The sequence below is a fragment of the Canis lupus genome, chromosome 1, assembly GCF_003254725.2.
Source record: "Canis lupus dingo isolate Sandy chromosome 1, ASM325472v2, whole genome shotgun sequence".
Lineage (NCBI taxonomy): Eukaryota > Metazoa > Chordata > Mammalia > Carnivora > Canidae > Canis > Canis lupus.
Genome location: NC_064243.1, coordinates 54,167,175 through 54,188,714, shown reverse-complemented (window position 1 = coordinate 54,188,714; position 21,540 = coordinate 54,167,175). Strand labels below are relative to the sequence as shown.

Here is a 21,540-nt window from a genome sequence, read left to right as displayed (position 1 = left end):
CGCGCCCCGGGACGGGGCGGGACGGGACTCCGCTGGGGGAGCGCCCAGCCTGCAGAGGACCGGACCTGGCGACCCCGCGAGGCCGACAGGGCGCCCTTCCGCGGGTGGGTGCGCGGGTGGGGGCTCCGGCCGGGCGCAGGTGAGCCCGCGGTGCGGTCCGGGGCTGCCGGCGAGCCAGAGCCGGGCAGCCCCTCGGGGACGCGCGGGCCGCGGCGAGCTCGGGCGCCCGGCTCCTCCACCCCCCGCGCCCGCGGCCCGCCCAGCCGCTTTGATGGAGGTGCAAACATTTGGGGGAGGGCGGAGGTGTCGGGGCTGGGCCGGGGCGCGCCGGGCCCGGCCCGGGATTTGCATGAAACAGGCGCGGGAGCCCATTGTGGGCCCCCGGGCGCCCCAGCCCGCCGGCCGGGTCTGAAGTGGCCGCGCGCGGCCAATGGGCAGCTGGCCCCGCACTTCAAAGGGCGCGCGGCCCAATCCGCCGGCCCCCTCCGCGGCCGCCGCCGCTCTATTTATGGGAGGGGACGAGGTTTCTCTCCCCAGAGACCTACTCCAGCCGTGCCTCGCGGGAGTTCAAGTGGAATAACCTCTCCCCCCACCCCTCCCCCGCCCCCTCCCCCCCAGATCGCCGTCCGCGCCCTCCTCCGCGGCCAGTGCTGGGGGCCCCGCGCCGTCAGACGGGGGTGAAGGTGGCCCTGCGGTAGCGAGTCGGGGCTCCGGGGGGCGGTGGGGAGGGGGCGGGCGGGAGGATGAGCTCCCCCGGCGCCGAGAGCGCGGGGAAGAGCCTGCAGTACCGAGTGGACCACCTGCTGAGCGCCGTGGAGAGCGAGCTGCAGGCGGGCAGCGAGAAGGGCGACCCCACGGAGCGCGAGCTGCGCGTGGGCCTGGAGGACAGCGAGCTGTGGCTGCGCTTCAAGGAGCTCACCAACGAGATGATCGTGACCAAGAACGGCAGGTAGGCGCGCCCAGGTGACCAAGAACGGCAGGTAGGCGCGCCCGGAGCTCGACTTGTGCCCAGCGCTCTGGGGGGGCCTGGAGGAAAGTCTCCCGCGGTCCCACGGAGTTCTCCCAGCGGGGGTCTTCTTGCTCCTTTCTGCTCGGCTGGGGAACGGAGCCCCGTGTCCCCTGATCGTCACTCTCTGGGTTTTCTGGGAGAAGTCTCGGGGACCCACGCCTTCCCTAGCGGAAACCCGAGGAGGAGGCCGTGGGAGACCGTGGAGACTTGGTGGGGAGGGTTCTGGGAAGGGGAGGCTGGAGGGCTTCTCTTTGCCCCCAAATGACATGCTTGTGTCCCAGGCTCTGTGCCTTGGGTGTAAGGACTCAGATCCGGGGTCCCCCTGCTGCATCCCCTCCCCTTGCAGGAGGATGTTCCCCGTCCTGAAGGTGAACGTGTCCGGCCTGGACCCCAACGCCATGTACTCGTTCTTGCTGGACTTCGTGGCGGCCGACAACCACCGCTGGAAGTACGTGAACGGAGAGTGGGTCCCAGGGGGCAAGCCCGAGCCCCAGGCGCCCAGCTGCGTCTACATCCACCCGGACTCGCCCAACTTCGGAGCTCACTGGATGAAGGCTCCCGTCTCCTTTAGCAAAGTCAAGCTCACCAACAAGCTCAACGGAGGGGGTCAGGTAGGTGTGCAGCTGCCCTCTGGGGCGGTGGGGCTGCTCGTTCAGAGGGGTGGGAGGTGACATCTGTCCCGGAGAAACTGCCACAGACTTCCTCAGTGAAGCCTTCCGTGTTGTTTATAGTCAACTGATGACCGTGACACCAAGGTCCTGAGCCCCAGGAAGGGTGCAGAGCTTCACCTTTGGAGACCCAAAGTCTCAGACTTTGGGCAAACTTTTGCATTCAAGCCTTCAGCTTCCCTAGAGTTAGAGAAAATATCAGCCTTGATCCTAAAGAATCGCTTTCATGCTAAATATGTGCCATCGTGTTCACTGCCTGGTCTGAACAGCCTTGTAAATTTGTCCTCTTCTAAGAGTGTCTTTACTGGGGGGTTTTTACTGGGAGACCCCATGTTCGAGCAAGGCGCCAACAAGCTCAGGCTTTTAAAGGTGTCTATAACCATCCTGGAAGCATTACAACATTATTATACCAGGTCAAAGGATTTCACGATGGGCATTCATTGCCTTTAATGGTGTGTAGCATCTCACATTCCTTTTCTTAAACCAGTCGTGGGAAGCGGCACCTGATGGGAAACCCACGAGCCTCAACAGTAAAGACACTTTCTCGTGAGCTACACTATTTTCTGCACCTTGGATGTATTTTTCTCTGCAATAGCAGGACAAATGGATGTTTTGTTATCTGAACGTCTCATTTGTGTGCCTCTCTCAGATCATGCTGAACTCCTTACACAAGTATGAGCCTCGGATCCACATAGTGAGAGTTGGGGGCGCACAGCGCATGATCACCAGCCACTGCTTCCCAGAGACCCAGTTCATAGCAGTGACTGCTTATCAGAACGAGGAGGTGAGCGGCAGGGTGGGCATCTGGGTGATGTTCCCTTGGAGGTCACAAAGAATGCGGACATCCTATGTGTTGGTATTCCTTAGATTGATAAGTTATGCCTTTTCAAATAATGTATTATGATCATAAAAATCGGGACAGAGGGGAGTAAAGTTTAAAAATAGTGCTTGTTCAAGCATTTTTCCTTTAATGCTCCGTAAACGTGTCTTAAACTAGAACCAACTACTAAATGCTCCAAGGGAAAATAACAAAATATTTAGGCTCAGTACTATGAGAATTTCTTGAGAACAAAATAAGTGAAAGAGGAAATCTTAGCAAATCTTTCGGAAGGGGGGCAACCCTCCAAAGCTGTTCAATATGAAGGGTCAGCGAGATACAAAATACCCTTCAGTGCCTGTAAATCTCTAAGTCTGACCCCAAAGTACAGACATTTTGTGAATAGCTGGTTGTCAGTGTTGAGCACCAACTGGAAGGAGCAAATCACCATTTCCTAAGCGGATCCAGGTTATGTTTTGAGCGATGTTTATTTGGTGTGTGCAGACAGGCTGTTGTCAGCAGCTGGTTTAAGTCACTGTGAGTTCTGCTCTGAAAAGCAGAATTTAAAAACTTCCATAAATGTACTATTCTTTGTGAAATATTACAATGACTCAGACATCTCAGACCAAACTAGAAAAATAGACCTGGAAAGAAGTCTGCTTATGTTTGAATATTTAAAGGGGGGTGCTGATGTTTCTCAATTTCTCGGGATGAAATTATAATCCTCTGGTTGATGGACAATGCCCCAGTAAATGTGATTTCTTGTTTTTCAGATCACGGCTCTTAAAATTAAATACAATCCATTTGCAAAAGCTTTCCTTGATGCAAAGGAAAGGTGAGAGAATTCTAACTCTACCCTTTGGGCAAAGACATACACAGAAAGAGGAATTGTTGCTGCAAATACTGTTTTCTGAATGTTCTCCTCTTTTGACACCTCAATACACTTTTTTGACAGAAGTGATCACAAAGATATGATGGAAGAGCCTGGAGACAGCCAGCAATCTGGGTACTCCCAATGTACGGTTTGTTGCACTCTGTCCCCGCGTCCCTGGCTTCGGGGACTAGGCTTCTGAGAGCCAGAGCTGGGGATGTGGCTGACAGCACGTTTCTGAGTGTGGCTGGGGAGCAGACTACCCATGTGTATGAGGCACATGGGCCCGTGATGTTGGAGCAATGTCATTACTGGTCTTCAGCCTCTGCTCTACCTGGGGGTTGGGGATGCTCATGGGGCACTTGGGACTCTTGGCAGGGAAGTCAGGGGAGAATTTCCCCGGGGGAGGGGGGGTTCTTTTGTTTGGCTCTGAGGCAGCTCTAACAGTGTCTGGGTGGGATTATTGAGATCCTGGTGGGGGGTTAGACTCTGCTCTGTTGGGCAAGTGGAGAAGCCAGCTGGGGATAGCCACTTGGAGATGTCGTCTGTCTTTGTCAACGATGGCAGACTGAAGGACCACCTGTGGAAGGATGCGTATGTGCAGATGCGGTTCTCCCCTCAGCCCATCGTGGTTCTGGAAGTGGCCCAGGAACTCAGGCTGGTGTGGTGGGCATGGTGGCTTGTAGGATGGGGAAAGTCCACTAATTCCAGCTTCCTGTCGGAGTCCAATGAGCCAGAACAAAGTGGCGCAGATCTATGGAGTAGGGGTAGCCTCTCTTAGGAGGCAAAGTTTTGTGTAGCTCTCCTCTCTATGCAGGGAAGGGGCTTGGAATTTAACTGGCATGGTTGGGAGAGAAAAGTTAGCACTTGCTGCCACTTTCTGAGGCTGCGGGGACCAGCGTGGCACATTCTGCTGACACTCGTTTTCTCTTCTATTTCTTCGTTAATCATCTTCTGGGCTAATTGAACAAACAGCTCTCCCAAGTGGCTCCTGGGCTGCGCTCACTTGGGCAAGTGATGGGGGTGGCGTGGGCAGGCTTTGTGGGCACACCCACACACATACTGTCTGAAGCGTTGTTAGTAGTTTGGAAACTATAGCCAGAGTAGTTGTCCTCATAGAGGTTGCTTTTCTGAATTAACAACAACAAACTTCAGAGCAGTGGATGGAGAAGAGATGGAGTGTGAGAGGCGCGCAGGGTAGTGTCAGAGTGATTTTCTGACTGATGTGCACGTGGGGAGAACGTGAGCCTAAAACAGAAGAAGAGCGGACGGGAGCTGTTACACTTCCAGCAAGGACTCGCTCCTTGTGCTGTGGTGGCAGGAGCAGGTGAAAGCAGGGCGGGGACACCCCATGCATGACTCACTCCGTGGGTCTCGACCGCGTGTGGCTCTGAATTTCATCTCTCTATGTGTTTTCTTGCTCAGCAGTTAGGGTTTGGAAGCTGATGGGCCTGGGAAGATTCTGGGGGGTTTGAAGAAGCAGCAGGCGTTGGCTGAGGCTGGGGCCCCCCACTTCTTCTCAGGTGCCCTGTGGCTTCTCATGGGGAGTTGATGCCCAGATGCCTTAAGACTTGGACTGGGGACTCGGTGTAAGACACCAAGAGTCCTCACTTCATCGGGGACCCTCAGAAAGAGACACACGATTCCTGGTCTCAGCCCTCCTGCCCTTTAGATAATGGAGGTAATGAAACGCCCGTTACTCAGCATTCTTTTCTCACAGCAGGGGGTTGGCTCATCCCTGGAACCAGCACCCTGTGTCCACCTGCCACCCCCCACCCTCAGTTCGGAGGCCCCCTCTCACTTCCCTCCACGCACGGCTGTGAAAGGTACCCCGCCCTGAGGAACCACCGTCCATCCCCCTATCCCAGCCCTTACGCACATCGGAATAATTCTCCAAGTAAGTTCTAAGTCCAAGTGGGCCTGGGGTTTGGGGATGGATGGAAGACCACTGGTGGAACGGCATCTGTAGGATGGATTCCAGAGATCAGGGGAGGAGCACACACCCAAGCCAGTCCTTTCTTCATGCCCATGCTATTGCTGCTGGCTCAGCCAGCAAGACGTCCAGACAGTGGGCTGGTGGGCTCAATGTACTCAGTTACTCCTGGAGCTTTTTCTCTCCAGAACCGTGGGTCTATCTCTAGGGGCCCAGGTTTGGATATTTTATCAACTTCTCTAAAGCGATGATGTTGAGTCAGTCAGGTAGAAGGATTACTGGCTTACCTAGACCCACACATGATTTCCAGCGATTCTCCCGGGATCCACTAACTATGTTGCTCCAGGTGTGGTGCCTGGAGCAGCAGCAGCCTCACCTGGAAGCCAGCCTTGGCATACTGTGTCGGCAGGCTCCCCAGTGATCCTAACGGGAGCTTACAGGCTGCCGACCCAGGGCTAGACCATTAAGATCCCTTTACCTAACTTCCTCTGACACCACCTGTGCCCAGACTTAATTTTGTCTGGCTTTAAAAGGAGGAACATAGCTAATGAACACCATAAAACAATTAAGCAGTTAAAGCTGATTTGAAATGAAAGGAGCTTATTTGGTAAAGACATAGTTATTGGGTCTTGGTCAACCAGTGGCTAGACTCAGAGGCTCATATTTTAGTTTTGCCTGGAGTGATGGTTTCTAAAGTCTTTCAACTCTTATGAAATAATATTTTGGGAAAAGGCAGGTTAAAGTTGTATTTATTTTTATTTTTAAAGATAATTAATCCCCAATCAAGTGATCATAGGATACCATTTTTACAGAGCATCTATTGATCTGAAGATAAAGAAAAAGCTTGGGTTTACTGGAATATATTTTCAAAATATATACACAATATATAAATATTTGCCTTTGGTGACCAATTAAATAGACCAATGGATAGTCTTTTTTTTTAAAGATTTTTTTATTTATTAATTTGAGAGAGAGAGAGTACAAGTGAGGGGGGGAGGGGTAGAGGGAGAAGCAGACTCCATGCTGAGCAGGGAGCCGGACAAGGGGCTCAATCCCAGGATGCTGAGATCATGACCTGAGCCAAGATAGCCATGGATAGTCTGGATAGGCACCCTGGATAGTCTTCTGTTTCATATTCCATACCCATTTTGTTGGGTAGTGCCAGTGTTGGATAGTGCCAGTGGATGCTAATATTTCACTGCATTCTGTTATTCTTGGAAGACTCCCCACTAATGACGCTTTCTTATACCCCATAGCCTATTCTGACAATCCATCTGCATGTTTGTCCATGCTCCAATCCCATGACAGTTGGCCCAGCCTTGGGACGCCTGCCCACACCAGCATGCTCCCCATGAGCCACAGTGCCGGCCCACCCACCGGCTCTAGGTAACGTATGTCTGGACACAATGCATGCTCTCTTGGGACTGTGAGGGTGACTCATGCCATTTCCATCCGTTGGCTTTTATTCTGCACGTGTGGGTGGCTGGGCTGTTACTGTAGTTCTACCGCTAACCCGGGGATCCCAGGTTACAGGACTACGGTGTGTTACTGTTCTAGTCTGTCTTTTGGGAGGACCAGTGGCCCCCTCTGGGTGGCATGGATGAGGCTGGGTTGTAACAGTGAGAAGCCAGGGTCCCCATCCTGGCTCTGGCACTTACTAGTTCCTGTATAGGACAAGTCTCTTAAACTTGCTGAGCCTCATTTCTACAAGAAAAAAGATGCTATATAACCCCATCCTCAGCTTGTCTTTACAGAGTTGCTGGGGATAGCAGGTGAAATTTGAAGAAATGTTTCTAGAACCATTTTTTTCACAAGAGCTGTTAAATTAAAAAATATTTTATGTATTTATTCATGATATATGAATATATACACACACACACACACACACACACACACACACACAGAGAGAGAGAGAGGCAGAAATACAGGCAGAGGGAGAAGTAGGCTCCATGTGGGACTTGCTCCCGGGTCTCTAGGATCACACCTGGGCTGAAGGCAGGTGCTAAACCACTGAGCCACCCAGGCTGCCCAAGAGCTGTTAAATTGAGGGAAAAATGTGTTGGCATTTTTTTGTGGATACAGGATCAAAGTCCTTCACATATATGCTGGTAACTAGTAAAGAACAAGGAATATTTTATTATTAGCTTGAAAATAATATATAGGGAGATTGGCTTAAAAATCAAGCTGATTGCAAATGTATTGTGATTTTTCATAGGATTTTATAAAAAACTAAGACAAAGCTGAAAGTCAGCTCTCATTTTTTACTGAGGAAATAAGCTCAGAGATACTAAATCATTTAGCAAGTTGTTGGCTCGCAGCAGAGTGAGTCTGTAGACAAGTTATCTTGACTATGAGAGCATTGCAATTTATTGTATATAGAATACCAAAATATGCCTGAGATCTTAATTCTTTTATCTAGGAAACAATTACTTTATAACAGAATCTAATTGTCTACTTTAAAAAAATAAAGCAAACAACGCAAAAAGCAGCTGACCAATCAAGATCGGGAAGGTGGCTTAGAAATCTGTACATAAATGGACTAAACTGCAGGTTGCAAACTGCTGGTGGTGGAGACCCCACAGCCCCATGGCAGTCGCCTTTGGAACAGGCATCTCAGAGCTGTTTTTTTCTCTGTGCAAAATGGGGACAATAAACTATTTCATTCAACTTAGGCTTGTTTTCGAGGTCTGATACATCTGAAATACAAGACAGAGCTTGGTGAACAATACAGCACAATATGGAGTAAGGGAAAGACATTCGTTTATAGAAAGTCATTTTCTCAAAGCAATTTTGGCATGGTTGGATGCTGTTTAATCTGTGTTGCTAGAAGGACCTAATATCCCTTTCCTGCTTTCTTGGGAAACAGGCCCAAAACTGGGGCAGGTCAGGGTACCCTGACCCAGCCAGTAAAGGGCAGCACTGGGCTCTGTGTTGGGGTCTAGCTCTGGCTGCTCTTCTGCACTGCATCGAGCTGTCATGCACAGGACAGAGCGCAGAGGACCAGGCCTATTTCTATTTTGAGCATCTTTCTCTTTCTTTTTGTTTTCTCTTTCTTTCTTTCTTTCTTTCTTTCTTTCTTTCTTTCTTTCTTTCTTTCTTTCTTTCTTTCTTTCTTTCTTTCTTCTTTCTTTCTTTCTTTCTTTCTTTCTTTCTTTCTTTCTTTCTTTCTTTCCTTCCTTCCTTCCTTCCTTCCTTCCTTCCTTCCTTCCTTCCTTTCTTTCTTTCTTTCTTTCTTTCTTTCTTTCTTTCTTTCTTTCTTTCTTTCTTCTTTTCTTTCTTTCTTAGATTTTATTTGTTTATTCATGAACTCACCATTCATGAGTGGTTTAGCACCTGCCTTCAGCCCAGGATGTGATCCTAGAGACCCGGGATCAAGTCCCACGTCAGGCTCCCTGCATGGAGCCTGCTTCTCCCTCTGCCTATATCTCTGCCTCTGTCTCTCTCTCTCTCATGAATGAAACAAACATTCATTTGTTTATTCTCTGTGTTTATTCTCACACAGAGAGAGGCAGAGACATAGGCAGAGGGAGATGCAGGCTCCCTGCAGGGAGCCCAATACGGGACTGGATCCCAGGACCCCGGGATCACGACCTGAGCCAAAGGCAGACGCTCAACCACTGAGCCACCCAGGCGTCCTTTGAGCACCTTTCATACCTTAGTGTTCCCGGAGGGTGCTGTTTCCAAGGCAAGAACCCCAGCAGCTGGGTGGGACATGCTAATTAACACACACCTAAGTGTGTCCTGGGAAACATCCGACTCAGGGTATCTAAGGATTTGGGATCCAAACGTGGAGCCTGGAGTTGCTGGCAGAAAGAGCTGCTGGGGCTCTGGCAGGAGCTGTGTATATGTGCACAACCTTTGCAGTCAGTGTCCCATCATTCAGTTTCCTGCTGATGGACAGGACAGTGACTTCCAGGTGCGGAGAAGGTGCCTTAGTAGCAGAGCAAAGGGCCTGTCTGGAAGACGCCCTCTAGGGCAGCGATCAGCAGGAGGACGCCTCGGTGTTTGGGTTTCGAGCCCCTCTCCAGGTCACTGATGGCCTGAGTGTCTCCGGTTTTGTTCCCTTTCAGCCAATACCCCAGCCTGTGGTCCGTGAGCAACGGCACCATCACGCCGGGAGCGCAGCCGGCCGGGATGTCCAACGGGCTGGGAGCGCAGTTCTTCCGGGGCTCCTCTGCGCACGGGGCGCCTCTCGGCCACGCGGTCCCGGCTCCCTCGGCCTCCGGATCCCCGCTGTACGAGGGGGCCCCCACGGCCACAGACGTTCCCGACAGCCAGTACGACGCCTCGGCCCAAGCCCGCCTCATCGCCTCGTGGACGCCTGTGTCGCCGCCTTCCATGTAGCCGAGGCCTGTGTTATCCAAGACGCAGGACTTCTGGGTGTCTGGCTCAGTGGCCACGAGCGTGGATTTGATTGACCTCCCAGGTACAGAGTGGCAGCTCACGGGTCAAAGGAAGGAAATAGGCCTTGTCACCCTCCCTTTAAAATAAGACGAGGGACACCTGTTCTGCTGTTCCTCGAGAGTGCTGTGCACACCATCATCAACATCATTAGCAGCAGCAGCAGCAGCAGCAGCGGCAGCACTGGGGACGCTTCCTGTGCAGGTGAATTCAGCCTAGAAGCAATGCAGTTCATCAAACTTACCACGATTTACAATAAAAATTATTTGCTAGGGTCCAGAAACTTTTTGTTCGTTTCTTATGCAGCACATAGATGACTCGGCGCATCAGAATCCGTAAACTCCACCAGTCCTTGAACAAAAAAAAAAAAAAAAAAAGCACACTGGATTCTCTTTCTTGTTGTTTTGGAGTATTTTCCAGGCCCCTTATGGCAGGTGTCACAGTTGGAGTTGCGCTGTGAATCATCATATCATAGCCGAGGACAGCAGATTGTAGTTGAAATGCAGATTTTCCTGTTCTGTCCCCTAGAATGTTCGTTCTGAGCATAGATAGTTAATCTCTTGTATTGTTAAACGTATGATTGTTTATATTTTTCTTTTAAGTAGCCAAAGACAATCAGCAGGAAACATTTTCTGCACAATAAAGGCAATATCCAAATTTGGTTGGTCTAGTTATTATTCAGACTCCTCTTTTTTGGGGTGAGATTTTGTGATAGCTGGTGCAAAGACCTTGTCCCATAGGCCTTTGCACCAATCTACTGTGAACCTTGGTGCTTTATCCAGTGAGCTGCAGAACTGGAAGTGAAATCTGCATGTATTTACTCAATGCTGATTACCACAAAAATGCAAATAATGATAAATGATTTTTAAGAGTTTTGGGTAGTCAACACTGAATCGTGGATAATGACAGCACAGAACAGGAAAGATTAACATGCGACGTATACCCAATTCAAACAATTCAAGCAAAAGCACATAAAATGAATTGACAAAAAGTTACAGCTTATATGTTTGGACAAATAGTATTTATAAATGTATTTCCTGTTTGTATTCTCGCCAGAGAACCAGAATGCTGCTTGTTCTTGACTGAGACAATTTCTCCATCTAGTGGCTGAATCCTTATTTTGATGCTACTAGTTCCAGTTTTATTTTCAGAACCTCTGCTTGCTAAGAGTTACAGATGGCCAGTCCATTGGAGCTCGGCCTGTAAAGCGGAATTATGGATACACATGGTGTTATGGACGTTAGAGGTTAAGAGAAATAAGGCTTTGAAACTTTCCCAAAGGAGGAGAACAAGTAGTTTTAGAAGTCAGCACTGCTAACTTTTTAGTTACCTTAGTGAATTCATTATTATCATTGCCAGGGGCTCAGTCCAGTGCTCGGACGTCTTAGAGGCCGTATACTCTATCCATTTGCCTTACTGAGTGTGAACCAGAACTCAGTGCAAAGGACTGAATGTTTAGAGTACTTGCACCTGCTGTAGAAGTGGGACATGGTTCTCCTCAACCATTTGCCCCTTAAAAGTTTTTCTCCATGTCATAACTACTAGGTTTTATTCCTGCTCACTTGCAGACATATCCCAAATCAGAAGATTTATTGATAAGTGTATTAGAATATTTTTTTGAAAAAAAAACACTGCCCGGATGGAACTAGGAAATGAAACTGTCCCCGGTTTGCACTGTGGGTCTTGTCCAGCATAGGCTGCTGGAGAAGGGCTGGGCTTTGAGGTGGTGGACAGTTCCCTGGGATCCCACAGCACTGGGAGTCCATGTCACAGAAAACTTGCCCGCCTCTGTAGCTCACTGCTCTGTGAAGGCTGGCCCCAGGGTCTTGTCCTCCTAGGGTCTACCCTGGCACCCGCCCCTTGGTAGACCTGCAAGTGTCAGTACTCTAGGACTGATCTGAGGGGATAAGAGGAGCCTGGGTGGAGGGTTCTTGAGGACATATTCCTGGAGGGCATGGCCAGGGAACATGGCCCTGCCCCATGTTCCGGGCTCCAGGGAGACTGAGTCACACAGCCCTTTCTGCAGGGTCTTGGACTCTGGCTAGAGAAACTGATTTTACATGTAGAAGATAGATAGTCTTGACACGTTTGAGTTTCTAAAGGCAACCCAGAGTTCAAATCCAGGGAATTAATATTTAAGTAAACCAAACAGTGTTTTTCTGGTTAGGCAGTAAGGCAGCAGTAGCCGTGTAGTGCAAAGAACCTGCTGTTTGGTGCAAAAGACCTGGATTTGAGTGTGAATTATCCACTCCAAAAATTCAAGTTCCTTATCTGCAAAGATGGAGAAAGAAAATGCTTGCTTAACAGGGTTATTGTGAGAAATGAAAGGGGTAACGGTCTTGGAAAGTTGGTAGAAACTGTGACATGTGCTATAGCATCGTAGATAAGATGCTAAGCCAATGAAACAAATTGTTGCCCAACTTTATTTATGGAACCCTTAGAATAAGGTATTGCTGCATATAAGAAACGCCTAGTCAAGATCCTAGGCCATCTATCCTAATTCAGAATGCAATGGCAAAGTCCTATGAATTATTTCTCTACTAAGATTAAGGTAGTCTCTAAATCTTTCATGAACAATAAATATATAGTCCAATTAAAAAAAAGGAATTATGCAATCTGAATTGAACTCCTTGTCTTTGGGGTTATGGAGAGCCTGACTCTCTGTATGTATATAAGGTGAAAGTGATCTTTGAAAATTGTTCCCTGCAACTTTCAATGTATGTGGCCAGATTGTTTTATTCCTTTATCTGTTGGGGGGAAAGTCATGATAGGTTGGGACTATTATGCCTTCAAAAATGAAAAATACTTTTCGAAATAATGTATTTAAAAGGTGAATGTGTAATGAACACATTCCTGACCAGGAATACGGGCAAATGAATATATGATATCTGTGTAAGATTAAGATGGTGCATCCATAATCAGGTTAAAATTACAGCCAACCAGAAAACTAGAAGCTCACATAAAGTTAAAGGGATCTAAACCTACTAGTTCTATTTTTTTGGCATAATATTATATATATTTTAAATATGTTATCCCCCACTGGAGAATTACAGTGCTCTGTAATAAAGACACTATATTTGTATTATGGCAATATACCCAGAAACCTACAAGTGGTTTGTGATTAAAATCCTTTCTCCTCAGTTCCCATAGCTATAGTTTTGAGAAGAAAAGCTTATTTTTCTCATATCTAAATATGTTTATACTTCTAACTTTTTTTTTCTTGTAAAAAAACAGAAAAGGCTAAATGACTTCTTTTTCCTATTAAAAAAATAATAATTCCTAGGATGCCTGGATGGCTCAGTTGGTTAAGTGTCCAGTTCTTGATTTTGGCTCAAGTCATGATCTCAGGGTCGTGGGATGGAGGCCCACAAGGGGCTCTGAGCTCAGCGCAGAGTCGGTCTTCTCCCTCTCTCTCTGTTCCTCCCCACCAAAATAAATTAATAAATAAATCTTTAAAAAATCATTCCAAATTAGGAATTATAAATGAAACTTACTAGTTTTAGGTTTTAAAACATATTATGATAAATCTATGATATCATTAGTCTGTAAAACTTTAGTATTTTATCAAATAAATTTTATATAAACATAATGACAATGAAGTGTGGGTTTATAACATGTTTGAGCAAATATATGACCAAAGAGCTTTAGAGTCAGGGGAGAAATACAATTCTAGTGGTGTAAGGTGCCCACGCTAACCAAACGTGAGATACTGTCCCTACAGCGAGGGCCATGATGAGTGGAAGGTAATTGCCATCAATTCAAAATTGATGAAAATAACAGAGTTATTTAACAGAGTCATGAAAATAAGAGTTGTAGCTCAGATGTCAACAAAGGAGATAGAATGGAATTATAGAAAATATTCAGTTTTTTAAAAATTTATTTAAATTCCATTTGCCAACATATAGTATAACACCCAGTGCTCATCACATCACGTGCGCTTTTTTTTTTTTAAAAAGATTTTATTTATTTATTCATGAGAGATACAGAGAGAGAGAGAGAAGCAGAGACACAGGCAGAGGCAGAAGCAGGCTTCATGCAGGGAACCTGATGTGGGCCTCGATCCCGGGACTCTAGGATCATGCCCTGGGCCAAAGGCAAGCGTTAAACTGCTGAGCCACCCAGGGATCCCCATCATGTGCCCTTCTTAATACCTATCACCCAGTTACCCCATCCCCCCACCCCCTCCTCTTCCACAACCCTCAGTTGTTTCTTTTTTTTAGACTTTATTTTATTATTATTTTTAAAGTTTTTATTTATTTATTCATGAGAGACACACAGAAAGAGAAAGAGAGAGAGAGAGAGAGAGAGAGAGAGAGAGGCAGAGACACAGACAGAGGGAGAAGCAGGCTCCATGCAGGGAGCCTGATGCAGGACTCAATCCCGGGACTCCAGGATCATGCCCTGGGCAGAAGGCAGGCGCTAAACCTCAGCAACCCACGGATCCCCTAAGATTTTTTTAATTTATTCATGAGAGACACAGAGAGAGAGGCAGAGACACAGGCAGAGAGAGAAGCAGGCTCCATGCAGGGAGTCCGATGTGGGACTCGATCCCAGGACCCCGAGATCAACCCTGAGCCAAAGGCAAATACTCAACTGCTGTGCCACCCAGGTGTCCCCTTCAGTTTGTTTCTTATGATTAAGGCTCTCTTATGATTTGTCTCCCTCTGATTTTTCCCACTGTTTCCCCCCTTCCCTTATGGTCCTTTTCACTATTTCTTATAGTCCACATATGAGTGAAACCATATGATAATTATCTTTCTCCGTTTGGCTTATCTCAGCAAAATACCCTCCAGTTCCATCCATGTTGATGTAAATGGTAGGTATTCATCCTTTCTGATGGCTGAGTAATATTCCGTTGTTATATATATATCTCGTACCTTCTTTATCCATGGAAATACTCAGTTTGAAGGAAAGCAGAACAAGAAGAAAAAGTAATCAAAGAGATGGGGTAATTGGAAAACAAATAGCAAGATGGTGATTTAAACTCCGCCATATCAATAATTAGGGTCAATGTAAATGGTCTAAACAAATCAAAGGCATAGGTTGTCAGGCATGGTAATAAAGTAAGACCTAATATGTTCCCTACAACCATCACACTTTAAATATAAAGTTTAGAAGCAAAACCATGGGAAAAGATGCCATGCTAATACCAGTCAAAACAATGCCGAAGTGTCTGTGTTAATAGTAAGTCAGCTGGCTGAAAAGCACAGAATAGTCCAGAATAGGGCAATAAGGGGAACAATGGTTTGGGAGCCGCCTTTAGGACAAAGTACCTGGGCCTTTCCAGGCATACCCTCCACCCAGAGAAGAGGGCCAGTGACACCTGCCAGTGGGTCCATGACTGGATGCATCTCTGATTGGTCCACTTTTCAATTGAGAATATTTTTTGTGATTGTCTTTTGTTTGTAGGGCATGGAGGCAGAAATCTTTTATTTCATAGGTGTTTGGTTTCAAATGTGTGGCATCCAGATGTGGTGTAGGTCATAAGACTGAATTTTGAGTCTGATGCTGGGATCGTTTGTTTCCAAGAGGCAGACTGTGACAGCTGGCATTACTGGCTGGCCTCTTTGCCCTTCCCTATATCTGTGCCTTTCACCATGTGACTTTTTAGTTTCTCCCCGAAAAGGCAGAGTCTCTTTTCTCACTTTTCACACCCCCAGATTAGCCATGTGACCTTCTCTGGCCAGTGGAATGTGAGCAAGAAGGACAGTGTGCTGGTGGGGAGACAGGCCTTCAGCCAGTTCCTTGAGAATGTTGCTGGGAGCTAAAATCTTCCATTCTGGGTCCAGAAGGTGGGCACAAGGAGCAGAGCCATCTCAGCTGATCCGCAGAGCCGTAGTGCCAAATGGAGCTTCCCTTGGATGCCCATGAACATTGTTTCACATCACTACAATTTTGTGGTGGTTTGTTATGCAGTGAAAGCAAACAGATACAGACATTGGTACTTAGAAGTGGGGTGCCACTGTAGCTAAAACCTAACACATATGAGATTAGCTTTGGAACCACTGGTGGAAGCTTGGGAAACTTTTAAGTTTGGAAATGTGGCTACCCATACTCACTAGCACAAAATGCTTGGTAAAACGGTTTACCTTCAGTAGCTGGGAAATTAGGGACGTCACCTGGTGAGTGTACGGAAATAGGTAGGTGGTACCTATACAGATCACTGAAAGTTTAATCTGGCCTCTTTCACTGCAAATGGTAAGACACCAAGAGTTGAGCTCAAAAAGGAACTGGCTAGTTCTCCAAGCAAAACTTAGAGGGAATTTACAGGTTCCAGAACTTGCTAGGAAATAATTTGTCATGTCCAGTCTGTCTAGCTTGAGGCCAAGACCAGATAGAGAGTACTGCCAGTATCGCATGGCTGCAAGATGAAGACCAAGTCAAGGATCTGAAACAACCTTTGCTAAGAATTCTGAATGGGTTAAGGGGATTCTAGAAAACCTTTCAATTGCAAAAGATCTCTTAAGATCTTAAGGACTTTATCTCACAACTGTCTGAAAAGTCCAGATAGCCATGCAGCCTGAGCGTCCCATCATGTGTCGGTGACTTACCCTCGTCATAAATGTGGGGTGGCAATGACCTGTCATCACATGGAAGTGAGAGTGTCCACAATTCTCTAGGTGTGCCTCAGCTGCGCTTGTGGTGACAGGGTCTGAATGGAGGTGCCCAGAGAAAGGAGCTGGGGAACATCCCTTCACCCGAGCTCAAGAGGCATCCTGAATCCCAGCGTCTTTTCCAAAGACAGTAATAGGGCACACCACAGAATAAAAGATGAAATTAATTGAGAGAGAGAGAGAGAGCTAGGTGAAAATTCCTGACCGAGTCTCAGGCCAGCACTTTTACTCCTCAGAGCTACATATCCAAGATTTAGTAGAGATAGTGCCAGATTCTAGACAAGGAGCAGGACAATGTTAGAAAAATGGATCTGTTTTATTAATTCTTCAGGGCAACTGGTTTGTCCCATTGGCTACTTGCTGGGCTGGTTGAAAAGTGCTGTGAAATTTATTCAACAGAAGACATATAACCCAAATGACACCAGAAACTTTAATCAACAGTGGACAAAGGGAAAGAGGACAGCATTAGACCAGAGGAAGAAAAGAGGCTGCCAGGGAGTGCAGAGACAGAGGCGATGGGAAGACACATGTTCGGGGAGGATTTCAGATGGTTGGCGGGAGCGCTATGCTCGGGTCCATGTGGACAGCCACTGAGTTTGAGAGGACTTGATGGTAAATGTTAGAATATTAAGAAAACGTGAAAGAAACAGCAACATCCCTATGAGAAACCTAGAAATGAAACATGACACTGTGATGGAAAGGTCTGGCTTATCTCTGAAAAGACAAAGCAGAGGGCTTAGAGAATCCCATGTGTGTAGCCAGTAAAAATGTGATTGCCTTTGAAGGTAAGAGTCAATAGCTAATAAAAAAAGGACATGAGGTTGAAAAGTCAGAAATCTATAGACATGTTATAAGGGTCTACAGAGAATTCTTTAAAACTGAAAAAGTAAAAATATCCTCCTGAGCTATGAGAAGGTCAAGTATGGACTCCCCTGGGCTCAGGAGAATAAGTCAGATTGCAGAGCACAGAGTGTCTATCAGAATATATATCAGACTATGGGGAGCACGGAGCAGTGGCTGACCAGAGCAGAAGGCTAAGTAAGCCTCCTCCAGAGCTTGGAGAACAGATCAGACAATGCTGGACAGCTCAGGGGGACTCCGAAGACGCTTTTCCTTATACTCGGGATGAACATGGACGATTCTCCACCTTGATGTTCAGGGTTGGAGCACGAGGTGAAAGCAAGTGAGCAGTGCAATGTATCAGGTGATACATAGCTGGCTGGTCACTGAGAGAGAAAGTAAATATAGAAAAAGGAAAACAGACAAATATTTTCTGGGTAAACCCTATGAGCTATAGAATGTAAGAGAATTTGTAACCAAGGTTTCAGCTTGGTGATAGCAATGTAAATCTAGCTCTGGTCGATGGTAGAAGCTCACCTGCAAGATGAACGGAATGCTTGCACCTGAAAGTTGAATTTCCTAGTGAGTTCCATGAGCAAGTAGACCTGGCTTTTCAGGTACAGCTGAATGTGTAGGATCGTGAGTGGGAGGACAAAGAGCAGAAGCTGTGGGATGCAAATAGATAATAAAAAATGTAAAGCCGGGATCCCTGGGTGGCGCAGCGGTTTGGCGCCTGCCTTTGGCCCAGGGCACGATCCTGGAGACCCGGGATCGAATCCCACGTTGGGCTCCTGGTGCATGGAGCCTGCTTCTCCCTTTGCCTATTTCTCTGCCTCTCTCTCTCTCTCTCTCTCTCTCTGACTATCATAAATAAATTTAAAAAAATGTAAAGCAAGTTTTAAAAGAGATTTTTATAAAAAATCAGATGTTTATTTTAAAAAGAGCCAGTGATTCCTGACCTGTTATTCATACTGCAGGGAAGAGCAGTTGCTGGTCAGAAATTAATACAACGGAGAGGTGACAATCATTCAGTGGCCAGGGACAAAAAACCAGTTTCAGAAAGACCTCATCATGCAGTTGTTCCAAGGAGAGGCCTTCTAGCTAGAGATGGATCACCCTGCCTCTTATTATTGGGAACCCAACCAACCGACCCCTGGAGACAAGTCCAACAACTCTTTTCTACCCACAGCTCAAGAGCTAAGACTAACATGGTCATCCTGACCAGCCCCTGCCTGGATTTAGGTGGACATTAGAATTACCCAGAAAATCCTCCATCTGTTTCAGGCTCTGCTCTTGGTTTATTGAGGAACAGTAACCAACAGTTCTCTTTTGAGCATCCTGTTGACTGGTGGGCAACCCATCTTCCATTGGCACACACTCCTCTGTGTCTTTCTTCTACACCTAAGTGGAGAGATGCTCCAAGAAGTGCACCCTCATGGAGCTATCGGGGATACTGCCTCTGGACCTGGGGCCAGCTCCGAGTTATGAGGGGCCAAAGGCTCCTTGGACCACACCTGTATGTTAGCAAGTGTTCTCTTTCCTTTTATTAATTTAATTTTTAAAAATTTTATTTTAAGTCAACTCTACATCATACATGGGGCTCAAACACATGACCCTGAGATCAAGAGTTGTACGCTCCACCAAACTGAGCCAACCTGTTTCTCATCAAACAGGCAGTAGCTTTGAGGTTTTTCTCTTCTTAGTCTTTGTTTGCATAGGTTTGGGATTATGAAGGGTCTCATGGCTTAATAATAGAAACTTTTGCACCTGAAAGATCAAACCAATCTGTTCAGTGTCTTATTTCACAAAAAGAATTTATTCTGATATTTCTTGTCTCTTTCTCAGAAGGAGCAAATAATCCATCCCTAAAGAATGAGAATCCTTTTCACAGATACCCTCTCTTACCATATTTTAAGAACAAGGCTTAGACTTGCACATGAAGTAAAGGGATAGCGATCTTCTGATCTTACGGTGTCATATTTGACATCTGTACAGTTGCCTCTCTTCAAACCTCTATATACCTACCTCCAATGACTGCACAGTTAGAGCATCTCATTTAGACAAAGAATATCAAGTGCTTCCACGTTCCTAGTGAGTTTTATATTGATCACCAAATGCCCCAATTCTGTAGAACTTAACTTCATCCTTAAGCCACGTGAACTGGTTTTTGATGGGATAATACTGCAGAACACACAACCTCAAAATCTCAGGCACCTGGAAAACTCAATCATTATTTCTCACTCACTTTTCATGTCAGTGTTTACAGATTAGGGTCTGTGGCTCTGCTCTAGGTGGGGATGGTCTAAATATGGTCTATGTTTTTTTTTCCCCCCAGGGACCAGCCTTAAATGATACAGCGGGTATACAGTTCTCACAGTGGAGGTTGGGAGTGATAAGAGATCCAGCAGGAACCTCCAACTTTTCTTTCTTTTTTCCTTTGAAAGACTTATTTTAAAAAAATATTTATTTATTTATTTATTTATTTATTTATTTATTTATTTATTTATAGAGAGGGTGACAACAGGGTGGGCAGGGGCAGAAAGGAAGAGAATCTCAAGCAGATTCTCCACTGAGCATGAAGGCTGACATGAGGCTTGAACTCACAGCCCTGAGATCATGACCTGAGCTGAAATCAAGAGTCAAATGCTCAACCAACTAAGTCACCAAAGAACTCTAAGATTTATTGATTTATTGATTGATTGATTGATTTGGGGGGGCACTCACAAGCAGGAGGAGGGGTAGAGGGAGAAGGAAATAAGCAGACTACTCCCACCCCCTCCAAGCAATCCAAGCCTGATGTGGGGCTTGATTCTTTGACCCTGAGATCATGACCTGAGCTGAAACCAAGAGTCAGATGCTTAACTGACTGAGCCACCCAGGTGTCCCCAAACTTCCGACATTTCTTAAACCTGTTACTATAACCCACAAGCTTTAACTTTCACCTATATTATATCAGCCAAATCAAGTCACATAGCTAAGTCCCACATCAGTGGAATGGGAAAGCACAACTCCCCACCCAGAGCATTCAGTAGGAGACGAGAGTGAAGAGTCAAGAGACAATACTACATCTTGTCATCAAGTATCCAACTTTGAGTCAAATAATTCGGTGTGAATACAATAATTTTTCCCCACCACAAATGAATACCACTTTTTAAGTAATAGCTTCTTATGACTTTTAAAGGTATAATATAAAAAATAGTGAAAGGGAATAAAGGAGAATGGAGAAAAAATAAGTGGGAAATATCAGAAAGGGAGACGGAACATGAAAGACTCCTAACTCTGGGAAGCGAACTAGAGGTGGTGGAAGGGGAGGTGGGCGGGGGGTGGGGGTGACTGGGTGGCAGGCACTGAGGTGGGCACTTGATGGGATGAGCACTGGGTGTTATTCTGTATGTTGACAAATTGAACACCAATGAAAAATAAATTTATTTAAAAAATTGTATTTCAAAATTACAAAATTAATTAATCTACCTCTGTATTTGGTAAATGACTTCTAATGTCATTAAGATATACTTTTTATCAAGTCCTTATAAAAGAAAAGCTTATCCCCCTCTTTTTGTCCTTTCCTTCATTTGTAATCTGTAACTACCTTATACCACTGATTTACAGAGAACTTGTGTTAATAAGCATTTGTCTTAAAATAAAACTTAGTTCTACACACAGGAAGGAGAAAACATTATAATTACAAAGATATTTTCATAGCAAAGTCCCTTAGAACACAAATAACACAAATAAAGCAAAAGAAAACTTCAAGCCAGATGCTTCTATGGGAGGCGAGCTGTCTTACCAGGTAAATGCTGGTAAAATGGCAGATGAATGGTATGAGACCAGCGCGGAGCATCCACACCCACCTTCCCTGCAGAGTGGCTCTCCCTGAAGACAGTTTGAACCATCCTCCCTTCCACATAGACTCTTTCCTAGAGTTGATGTGCTTGCAGAGCTTCTGGAAACAGAGGTCCCCCTTCCCAACTCTGCTCACTACTGCACTTCCTCCACTTAAAAGGGAAGGTTTACTGCTGACTCACCGGGACCTTCATTGACTCAGGTGTAAAAGCCTCTAGACATCAAACGAAAGGACAATTGTTCAACCCCAGGGCATCATAAAGGTCCCAGACTCCCCCCAATAAATCCCATGGGAATCCATATGGTAGAAGATGTTCACTTTCCAGCACCCAGATGCACATCACTTTGGTTCCCGCCACCCGCAGAAGCAAGCTGGCCCAACTGACTCCCTGCTCTTAAATCCTGGGAGTTGGTAACAGCTGTCATTTTGAGTCCTTATGACGCGTTTGTCACTATTCTAAGTGCATTGCAATGTGTCAACTCAACCTCCTAAGAAACCGATCCTCTTTTTATAGAAAAGGAAGTAGAGGTGGAGAGCAGTGGA

The 21,540-nt window shown here is 46.3% G+C and overlaps 1 protein-coding gene across 2 annotated transcripts; it reads left to right on the top strand.

Annotated features, from left to right (window-relative positions):
- Positions 1 to 564: 564 nt before the first annotated feature.
- TBXT (T-box transcription factor T) lies at positions 565 to 10,356 on the top strand. Of its 2 annotated transcripts, none has more exons than XM_025421887.3 (8): positions 565 to 949; positions 1,356 to 1,620; positions 2,327 to 2,461; positions 3,268 to 3,329; positions 3,450 to 3,511; positions 5,089 to 5,262; positions 6,555 to 6,684; positions 9,369 to 10,356. In XM_025421887.3, exons 1-8 carry the CDS (start codon positions 744 to 746, stop codon positions 9,640 to 9,642), a joined length of 1,308 nt encoding a protein of 435 aa, XP_025277672.1. In that variant the 5' UTR covers positions 565 to 743; the 3' UTR covers positions 9,643 to 10,356. The 2 variants fall into 2 exon arrangements, with proteins under 2 accessions (XP_025277672.1, XP_035564826.1); XM_035708933.2 differs by having other exon boundaries at positions 5,086 to 5,262.
- Positions 10,357 to 21,540: the final 11,184 nt, after the last annotated feature.

Coding starts and splice junctions, on each gene's coding strand:
- TBXT (XM_035708933.2), top strand. CDS start 744: ATGAGCTCCCCCGGCGCCGAGAGCGCGGGGAAGAGCCTGCAGTACCGA. Junction 1,621..2,326: donor AGCTCAACGGAGGGGGTCAG/GTAGGTGTGCAG, acceptor TGCCTCTCTCAG/ATCATGCTGAACTCCTTACA. Junction 3,330..3,449: donor TTCCTTGATGCAAAGGAAAG/GTGAGAGAATTC, acceptor CTTTTTTGACAG/AAGTGATCACAAAGATATGA.